The following is a 10,342-nucleotide window of genomic DNA, read 5'->3' on the forward strand; positions in this document are numbered from 1 at the left end:
GCACACACACCCGCCGGCACAAAAGCGGCCCCGGGCGTCGTGGGGCCGCGCACGGAGCAGCCTCCCGCCAGGGCAGCGCCGCAGCGAGGCCCCGCCGCCGCTCCGCGCCGCTCCGCGCCGGGGCCGGCGGAGCGCGGCGGGCTGGCGCGGAGCGGCGCGGAGCAGAGCGGCGGCGCTGCCCTTTTGAATGCCTCCCGCAGCTCGGAGTGCTGGCAGGGCGCTGGGAGCGCCAGTGAATGTAGCCCCGCAGAGCCAATGAGCTGGGACCGGATGCGATATATCCTCTGGGACAACAACTGCTCTGTTCCTCCTCAGATCCACATGACGCCATTTACTGCTGCTTTTGCAGAGAGATCACCCTGCCTCCTCCGGAAAGAAAAAGAGAGAGAGGGAGAGAGCGAGCGAGCAGAAAAACGCCGAGCCCCTACAGCTCAGATCTCAAATCTTCCTCCTCCTCCTCCACCTCCTCCAAACACACAACAACAACCACCACCACAAATCCGCTGCGCTCCCAAAACACCCCCCCTCCCCCGATTGCAAACCACCGAGCTGCCTGCAACACACACACGCTCGCAGAGGGAGCGAGAAAGCTAGAGAGGGGAGAGGAGCTTGCAGCAAGCAGCTTCTCAGCAGAACGGCTACATTGCACAAGCTGCTTTTTTGGAGGAGCTCAGTGGAAGAAAGCTTTGGGATTTTTGTTTTAGATCCACTTTATTTTGTTTTCTTTGGCTTTCCCCTTCCTCTTGATCATTTGCAACAGCAACAAAAAAGTGACTTGGTATTCGCGATTCGGCCTTCTGTTCATTGAGAAAAAAAAGTGTGTGTGTGGGAAAGAGAGAGAGAGTGATTTCTTTTTAAGAGCAAAGAAAACCCACCCCCATCTGGAGAGGTGTTTTTATTATTATAATACACACACACATATTTATAATCGATCTGGGGTAAGGGACCTAACTTTGCTCTGGACTTCTTACACGGTGATCATTCTTACTCTAATTTGCAAGTTGGACTAAAGCAGAGTTTGGAAAAGATTTTTTTTTGCTTTAGGGCTGGATTTATTTGCAAACCGCAGGAAGAAGAAAATACAAGAGAGAGAGGGGTTTGGTGCAGCGCCGCGATCACGGTGAGAGCCTTTTCCTTCTTTGCAAAACAAGCTTTTCAGTAACCCCCCCCCCTTCCCTTGGTTGCTCCAAGAAAACTCGTGGAAATGTTTGAGGCCGATCCCTTTTCCACTCGTACAGGTTCTCCCTCTCCCCCCACCTTCCCCTCTCCTTCCTTTCCCAGAGAGGAGCTGGAGGTGGGATTTCGGAGCGGTTTCTCCCCCGGTGGTGGTGGTGGCGGCGGGGACGAGAGGGGGGGAGTTGAGGGGGAAGCTCCGCTGGGTTTTGCGGGCTGCGCCGCGTTTGCGCCCTACCGGGGTGCCCGGGCGGCGCGGGGGGCTGCGCGGGCGCGCAGGCGGGGGCGGGGGGCTGCGGCAGCCGGCTGCGGAGAGCCGGGCACGGCGAGTCCTGCTCGCTCCTTCCCGGCGGAGCGGCAGCGGCTTCCTGCCGAGCCCCGCGGGGGGAGGCCGCGGGAGGGGGCGCGGGGCTGCGAGCCTGGCGCTGCGAGCCCCCGGCTTGGAGGAGGGTGAGCAACCCGCGCTTCACGGCGTGATTTACGCCTGGCCGTGGTGGCGTCGGGAGATCCGTGCAATTCGGAAGTGAGTTCACGTCTGGTATAAATATATATGTGTGTGCGTGCGTGCGTGTGTATTTGTTGTGAAATTAATTTGATCCATAAGACGAGGAAAGTTCTTCCCCAGGTTCTACACTGCACCTTTCAAGGGAAAGGAAAGCCTTTATCTTTGCATTTATTTTATTTTTCTTTCGGTGGGTTTACTTTGTAGCACCCTCCCTCCCATTGAAAAAAACAAAAAAACAAAAAACAAAAAAAAAAAAAAAACTACTAGTGTTTCCAGAAAGCTATTTGTGTGTCAGTTTGCCCCACCCCGATGGTAAAGTCCCTTTTGCCCTAATCCATAGTCTGATCACACACTCGGCCCTTAATGGGGGTTTCAAAGCACTTTGAAAGCAGAGGAGGTGGTTGGTGTGTGTGTGTGTGTGTGTGTGCGGTGGGGATGGGGGGGGGGGGGGCGCTGCACGGGCTCCCGGCACAAAACAGAAATTCACGGGCAGAGAACTTTTCCCCCTTAGGCTCGCCCTCTCCCAGCCGGCGAGACCCGGGGTTTTTCCACAGCACGCAAGAAGCCCCTTGCGTTTTAAACCTGCCCGTTTTGCAGAGCGTGGAACCCGCCCTCCCAGCTCCCCCTTTTGCCAATCCCACCAAGCAGAAGTTAGCAAGCATGGCACTTGAGCTCGGCGAGAGTGGACTTTGGCTTCTGGAAGTGGGGAAGCGTGTTATCACACACATGCACACACAAAAAGGCAAATGCTGCTGCTTCTCCGCTCTTGGTGCATGGAAAGGGGAGAAGCAGTGCTAGGTCTGAGAAGGGAGAGTCCTGCTTTGCCGTGAGAGTTTTCAGGCGAATACGTGTTTGCAAATAAACGTGCGCGAGGTTTGCATCCTGTCCTGTTAGCGGATCTTTCAAAGGGTTGAAAAAGGAAGATTGCCCGGGCTCAGACTAGTGATCAGCTGCAAAGCCCTTGTGTGTTCCTTCGGGCTGGGGACGAGAGGGCGGACTGAAGTGTGCACACTTTGCAGCAAATGGGGGGGGGGGAGGGGGTAGAGCAGATCCTCCTTCGGCTGGCTTTCAATGGGTGCTTATGGCAAGACGAGAGGGGGTAATCTGCCTCAACTGTCCTGGAAGTGTGCCTCAACTGCTCTGCAGGTCGCTTTACACTGCCAGGCTGGGGAAGGCTCCCTGAGCATCTCGTGGCGGGGGCAGGGGGGAGTTAAAAGGAAACATGGGTTTGACTTTCCCGATAAGGCAGGCAGCAGCCCCCTCCCACCTCCCAGTCCAGAGGACGCCTCCCGCTTATCTGCGGGCTGTCCGCACTCGCGGGGCCGCTTGCGCCGCCGGCAGCCGCGGCGCGGGGCGGCCGCGTCCCACCTGCTGCGCGCCGGCTGCGCGCCCGGGCTGCAGCCCGCGGAGGGGCCGCGAGCGGAGCGCGGCGGCGCCTTGCGCCGCGCCCGCCTCGGTGTTTCGGGGGTCCTCGGGTCTTTGGGGGACCCTGCAGGTCAGGGTCAGCTTTCCTTTCGCACCGGGCTGTCATTTCTGGAGAGGCAGGGGGTCTTCAGCGTATCTCCTCGGCCGGCTCGAGTGGGCTGACATCTGCCCTCGGAGGAGCAGGGCAAACAGCGTTACTGGTTCCTCTCAGGGATGGGGGGAAAGCATTTTATTTTCTATTCTTTTTTATCTGGAGAGAGTTTCAGATGAGGAAATGTCTGTTCAGGCTGTTGGTTGAAACTTTTGTTGTATAGCAAAAGTTTTAATTAAAATAAAAAAGTAATCCTTCAAGATAAGTTTGCACGACTTTCTTTTATTTTCTTTTTTTTTCTTGAGAAGAGAGACACACTATGATATACATACTGTATCCAAAACCAGGATTTGGCAATGTTTAAATACGTAGTCACTTTTAAACCTTTTTTTTTTTTTTTTTTTTTTTTTTTTTTTTTTTTTGAAAGGAAAAACACTAGAGGGGAAGTAGCCAGGAGTTAAAAGGTTAAATGTTTTTCACTGCTATTAGAATAGAGACAGTGTCTTGAGATAGACATTGTTAAACTGTTTGGCTATATTTTATTATGCTGTGGTATAGTATTATTGTTGGTAACTGATGTGTACAGAGTAACACTGTGGTGCTCTTTCTAGGTATAATTGAAGACATTGTGTGGTCCTTGTAAGAAGCTTGGTCCCTGCTTGGGTTTTAATTGCAAAATATTGTTTTGGATTTTTGTATAGGTAATTGGATTTTGGATCTACTTTAAAATGCAATAAAAGCAAAACAAATATTAACTAATTTAAGTAGAGGTCAGTACTTGCAACTTTGCATATTTTAATTTTAAAGATAGTTATATACAAAGCTCTTATCTCCTAAGTGTTTTACTAAATTTCCATTTAAATTCTTAAGTCTACATTTCTCCTTTGTAGTTAATGACCCTTTAAAGTAATATTCACAATCAAATATTCTTTTTGGATCCTAGCATTATTTGATTATATTATGCATGCTTCTGTCCCACAAGCCGCTCAAGTAATATTTGCAACTTGAAAAGTAATCTATGGAATTTTTTACATGTTAAAAGATGTGGTAGCATTGCTTTTGTAGTATTGAGCCTTAAAATAACAATCAGAGTGGTGTACACAAGTATGACACACACTAAAATATTGGAGAGAGATATTTTTACTTGTGCTGTTGAAGTTTTTGGTAGCACTAACTCATTTAATGTCTAACCTCAAACATTTTATTGCTATTTAGTGTTTTTCTTGGGACCATTGGTATTAAACTAAAATTTCCTATTTACATCATGTAAAGTTTAATGTGTAAAGAGACTAGCCTATGAAAATATTATCCAATTTTAAACAAAATTGGAGAATTATGTCTGTCATCAGCAGGTCACATTACACTTGCTAAATACTTGTAGGGTTTTTTTTAATATAAAATACATTCTAGTAGTGTCATGTGAAAGGAAGAGTCACTTTAAGTGGCTGGAATTTAATCATGTTGAAGGCCATGGTCTAGCCAGAGGATGGCTAGGGGAGGCTCAGATAGCAGGTATAACACCTAGATTTTCTAGAATCACAAGTCAAAATGTACAGACCTAGAAAAGAATCTTCTTAAGCTCTTCATAAAAGAAAGAAATGCGTTAGCCAAAACAGGCCAAGCGAAGCCTGTTCGGCTGACTGGCTCCTGTGCGCCACCCAGATGTGACTCCTTTTTTAATGGCTGATGCATTACTTTAATGTGTGCAATGCTTGGGGAACCTTTAGGCTTGCAAGGCTGCCAGAGAACATGCCATGTGTTGCAATAGTGAATCTTGTCTTTGTTGCTGCAGGATTTCAGATGTGTGCTAAGCCTGTTGGAGTGAGCACGCTTCAGGGCACTGATGGAGACGAGAGCTCAGAATGGCAGTGGGTCGCAGTCCTTGCTACAGGCTCGGCGTGACACTGGGAGGCCGCATGGGGAGCCCGACCTGAGGGATGTCCTGACGCAGCAGGTTCATGTGTTGTCTCTGGACCAGATCAGGGCCATCCGAAATACGAATGAGTACACAGAGGGACCGACGGTGGCTCCACGACCAGGAGTCAAATCTGCTCCTCGTCTAGCAACCCAACACAAAAATGAAAGGCCTCATGGCTTGCCCGAACATCGTCATTTTAGCCGGATTCAGCATACGCAAATACATGCTTCTTCGCGGGCACCTCTGTCCCGCTCCATCAGCACAGTCAGTACAGGTTCACGGAGCAGTACAAGGACAAGTACGAGCAGTAATTCCTCCGAACAAAGACTTTTAGGATCATCTTCGGGGCCAGTTGCTGACGGGATCATCCGAATGCAGCCCAAGTCTGAGCTGAAGTCAAGTGAGCTGAAGCCGCTGAGCAAAGAAGACTTGGGAGCACATACCTACAGGTGTGAGGACTGTGGAAAATGTAAGTGTAAGGAGTGCACTTATCCGAGGACCCTCCCGTCATGTTGGATCTGTGACAAGCAGTGTCTTTGCTCAGCCCAGAACGTGGTTGATTATGGGACTTGCGTGTGCTGCGTGAAGGGCCTCTTCTATCACTGCTCTAATGATGATGAGGACAACTGCGCGGACAACCCCTGTTCTTGCAGTCAGTCACACTGCTGCACAAGGTGGTCTGCCATGGGTGTGGTGTCCCTCTTTCTGCCTTGCTTGTGGTGTTACCTACCAGCCAAGGGTTGCCTTAAATTGTGCCAGGGTTGTTACGACCGAGTAAATAGACCCGGGTGCCGCTGTAAACACTCGAACACGGTTTGCTGCAAAGTTCCCAGTGTCCCCCCCAGGAACTTTGAAAAGCCAACATAGCATCACTAATCGGAAATATTAAAGTAATAAGGATTATTTTAACATACATATGCAACCAGCTAAGCAGCTATGGTCTTGGCACTGTAGTAGAAGGGTTGGGGATATACTTTGCTGTTTGCAGTGAAATGCTTCTCTGTGTGTGTGCCATCTTAACTGATATGCTTGTTAGAATCCAGCTAATGGGATACAGGAAAAAATGGGATACAGTACATTGTGACCCACATATTGCATAAGCTAAAGCAACACAGACACTCCTAGGCAACTCTATTGTTTGTGAATAGTACTTGCAAAATTTGTAAATTAGCAAATGACTCCTTTTTTTTCATTGTTTTCTGCCAGAGATAATGTGCTATATTTTTGTATATACAATAATATTTTCAACTGTGAAAAAATAAGTGGTGTCATAAGGCATGGCACAGTCACAAAATATTATACTAATATGTTGTACATTCGGAAGAATGTGAATCAATCAGTATGTTTTTAGATTGTATTTTGTCTTACGGAAACCTTCTATTACAAGACTCTGATTTCCCTCTGGACTTCATGTATATTGTACAGTTACAGTAAAATTCAGCCTTTATTTTCTAATTTTTTCAACATATTGTTTAGTGTAAAGAATATTTATTTGAAGTTTTATTATTTTATAAAAAAATATTTATTTTAAGAGGCATCTTACAAATGTCACCCCTTTTTATGAGGACGTCATAGTTGCTGCAAATAAGGGGTGAACGATGCATATGTTCACTATAAAATAGAAAATATATTAACGTTTGAAATTAAACTGGGCTGCTTGTCATTTTTTCCCCCATTTATTGCTCTGAGTTGGAAAAATCAGTGCTTTTAGTTGCAAACTTCAAAGTAATATTGTCATATTGAGGCTAACATGATCAGCAGTTGGATAACAAAAATAAAACTTTAAAGTGTTTTCTTTTTTACTGTTTCACCTGAAAATAATGCAGGATTTTTGCTTCCTTTACACAACTGTTATGTATACTCTTCTTACAACAGAAAAGGAAAATGAACCTAAAAAAATGCATTAATCCCTTCTAGACTGGGACTAATAGGCACTGAAAGCTTGACCTATTCTATAAGTGATGAGCTTGTGTGCTTTAAATGGGAAATAAGTAATCATTCACAAAAAATGTTAGGCTTGCACAGCTCTAGTGCTCAGAGGAAAAACAAAATGGAAAATTAATATGGCCAATGCAAAAAGCTTGCAGGAGTATTTGTTAAAAGTAGAAGAACATGTCACGGGGAATGATAGATCTGAATGCAGTCCAGCCTTATGTCAAACATTTGCCTCACTTGTAAGAAGAAATTTGCTTGATTTGTCATTTGTGGCAGTTACCTTCCACTGAGGTCAAAATCCTTTTGCTGCCAAGTTTCCCACCGGAAGTCTAGAGAATGATTTACCTTTCTTTATTAACAAACTATCATTTCCTGTTCTGAGCATGTCTCTCCAAGTTTAGAGGTCTTAATGCTGAATTTAATTTATTTATATCTTAAGAAATAGTTTAAGAAATAGTTGTAAGTATTTTTAAGCTGACATTTAGAAAAATCTCATAGCCTTTTCTGAACCCTCTCCAACAAAAACAGGTTATAACTAATAAATTAAGAACTCATTAAAAGTTGAAAAACAGAGCATTCAGTAAATGTTACATCTTTTTGCCTTTTGCCCCTTAATTTTAATCCGCAATCTGGTGTTTAGCCCAGTTTACATAGGTCTATAGTACTCAGAGATCTGTGTGTGTGTGTGCATGTGTGCGTGCGTGCGTGCATTGGTTATCAATCATCCAGTGAAATTAAAAAGTGCAAGTCCAAACTAGTGTGGAAAACAAAAATAGCTGATATATAGGCCATGTTCTCTCTCTCTCTCTCTCTCTCTCTCTCTCTCTCTTTTTTTTTTTTTTCCCTCTACCTCTCCTCTGAAAAAATGTAAGCTGGTTTTCTTTCCTCTCTGCACCAACTGGCTGCATACTTTGGTATACAAAGACAAGTAGTAAATCTTTAGCCTTCTAGGTGGAAGAAGGTGGCATATGTTACATGAGTAATTCATCCATTCTTAAAGGATGTCACTATATTGTGGTGGAGTATTGAGACATATATTCAAGACTGTACTTGGCAGCTGATAAAATAGAGGATTTTTTTTTTTTTTAATTCTTAAATACTGTGGGGCAACCTTCATCCTTCAAGTGCTTCCATTCATTGAATAAGTTTGAATATATAGATATATTACATCAGGTGCTTATGTTTAAATTGTCCAGTGCTAGCCTTGCGGCTGTGTTGATTGAAACCTGCTTTAGAAATAATTACATAGTGCATTATTATTATTTTAGGTTTGGTTTGTTTAATATACTAATAAATGCTTTAGCTACATTGATAATTTCTAAGGAAGAAAAAAGAAAGCCATCTTACTGTCGATAGTGGGATTTGAATCTGGTCTTAACATGAAACAGTGGCTGTCATCTTCCACTTGGTCCTTTATTAGGACAGCTAGAGGACTCCTAGGCTCCGGTAAGCCCACCACTAACAAATTGAGTTGTATGACGCTTCAGCCTTGGCTGGAGGAGGACAGACGCAGGGTGATGGTCTTATGCACTGCCTGTCAGGCTAACCACTGTGCTAGGGTTCATTTTGTATTAATTAGCATGTGTGCCATAGACTCTTAAAAGTTTTTCTGTGCATGTTAGTTAACATCCTTGTGTTACACTTAATTAGGTAAGGTTTATTGTTCTAACCACCAAAATCTTGCCTCAAATGGATTAGATTGCTCTAGTAAGAATTAACAGGGCATTTCAAGTGGACTGAGATAATGTTGCAAAAGCATACTTATTTATCCATTGAGATAGGTCCAGTAGTGGAAGATTCTTCATACATGCTTTGAGGATAACGGTGATATTAAAGCATACTTATTAATCCACTAAGATAGATCTAGGAGAGGAAATTTTTTCATACACATTTTGAGGATAACAGCGAATGTCATGCCACATACATACAATTAGGAACTTTGATTTTAGACATTGTTAAGACAGCAGAGAACACTTCTTATTGTTCTGTTTGGTTTATTTTGCTTTAATGTTTTGATCTTTTAAACTTATGAATTCTGATGTCAATTTATGGTTTGTTTAAAGTTGGAGACTTCTAGGATTGGACTGATAGTCAACGATAGTAGTAATGGAACAAGTAGCTTTTGCAAATTCTTTTTTTTCCATACAGTGTGACCTATAGATAAATACATCAAATTTACTTGTACAGTAACTTAGGAATGTCTTTATTAATAGCCTCAACTATTTTATTATTGTTATGGTCATTAATGGTTTGAGGCTTGATTATAATTTCTTTCTGGAGATAGTGATCATGCCAGTAAAAAAAGAAAGAAAAAGTAACTTGAATTCAAATGGAGCATAAAAAGCATAAAAATGGAGCATAAAAGATGAAAATAAAATGTGTTCTTAAAGGATTTGAGATTACATTCAGATGAGTATTTGCATACTGAAGTAAGTTACCACATGTCAGTCATCAAAAGCCAAAATTCTCCAAATGAAGAAAGGTAGTAGTTATGTGGTCATGCAAATTGATAATTTCCTATAAAACTATCAGTTTATGTGAGGTGCTACTTGAAAGTAACAGAGCACTGGTTGCCTACTGCACAGTGCATAATTTGCTTATTCCATCTATGCACACTGTTACCTGATATCATTTGTACTATGGTAAAAAAATAAAATAGTTTATTTCTGTGACGAATAAAACCTTAATGCTTATTCTTAAATGGCAGGTACAGAATAGCATTTGTTTCTGCGCTGCAATAGAATATCCAACTATTTTTAGGAATTAACTGTGGGGGAAGATGGATTTGAACAGTCTGTTTCATCTCAGATGTTCTTAGATGGGTGCAGGTACAGCGAGTAATAACGATCTCATATGCCAAGACTAATTTCTCAATCAGTCACTGGAACAGAGACCCAGAAAGAAATTTGGCTGAGTGTGAGAGCACACCTGATTGAGTAATGTCTGTACAAGTAGTATTTGGATAGATTTCTAAATAAATGTGTCAGCAATGTATTGGCTCATCTTAACTACATTGTTCGCGGGTTGGGGTTGCAGGTAGACATCACTATACATGGTGTCAAAGCACATCAAATCCTTCTGTGTCTTTTTTTCTTAACAAATAATAATAATACCTTAATTCTGTGCCTTTGTTTTTAGTGTAAAAAGACCAAGCAAAGGTCTTTTTTAATTACAAATGTGGAAGTTTTCACACAAACTGACAAGAATCTGGAAATTTAGAAATAAAAATACATGTCTCATTGAAATCAGGACAATTTGACACGAAAACTGTATGTATATGTATAGTACTTCTCCT

The 10,342-nt window shown here is 43.4% G+C and overlaps 1 protein-coding gene across 3 annotated transcripts; it reads left to right on the plus strand.

Moving 5' to 3' along the window:
* The first annotated feature begins 227 nt into the window (after positions 1-227).
* Positions 228-6,760, plus strand: SPRY2 (sprouty RTK signaling antagonist 2). 3 transcript variants are annotated; one of them, XM_062566846.1, is made up of 3 exons: positions 228-938; positions 1,045-1,120; positions 4,987-6,760. In XM_062566846.1, exon 3 carries the CDS (start codon positions 5,038-5,040, stop codon positions 5,977-5,979), a length of 942 nt encoding a protein of 313 aa, XP_062422830.1. In that variant the 5' UTR covers positions 228-938; positions 1,045-1,120; positions 4,987-5,037; the 3' UTR covers positions 5,980-6,760. The 3 variants fall into 3 exon arrangements, with proteins under 3 accessions (XP_062422830.1, XP_062422831.1, XP_062422832.1); XM_062566847.1 differs by lacking the exons at positions 228-938; positions 1,045-1,120 and adding exons at positions 3,101-3,173; positions 3,806-3,895; XM_062566848.1 differs by lacking the exons at positions 228-938; positions 1,045-1,120 and adding an exon at positions 3,638-3,658.
* Positions 6,761-10,342: the final 3,582 nt, after the last annotated feature.

Source organism: Rhea pennata, chromosome 1 (genome assembly GCF_028389875.1).
Source record: "Rhea pennata isolate bPtePen1 chromosome 1, bPtePen1.pri, whole genome shotgun sequence".
Lineage (NCBI taxonomy): Eukaryota > Metazoa > Chordata > Aves > Rheiformes > Rheidae > Rhea > Rhea pennata.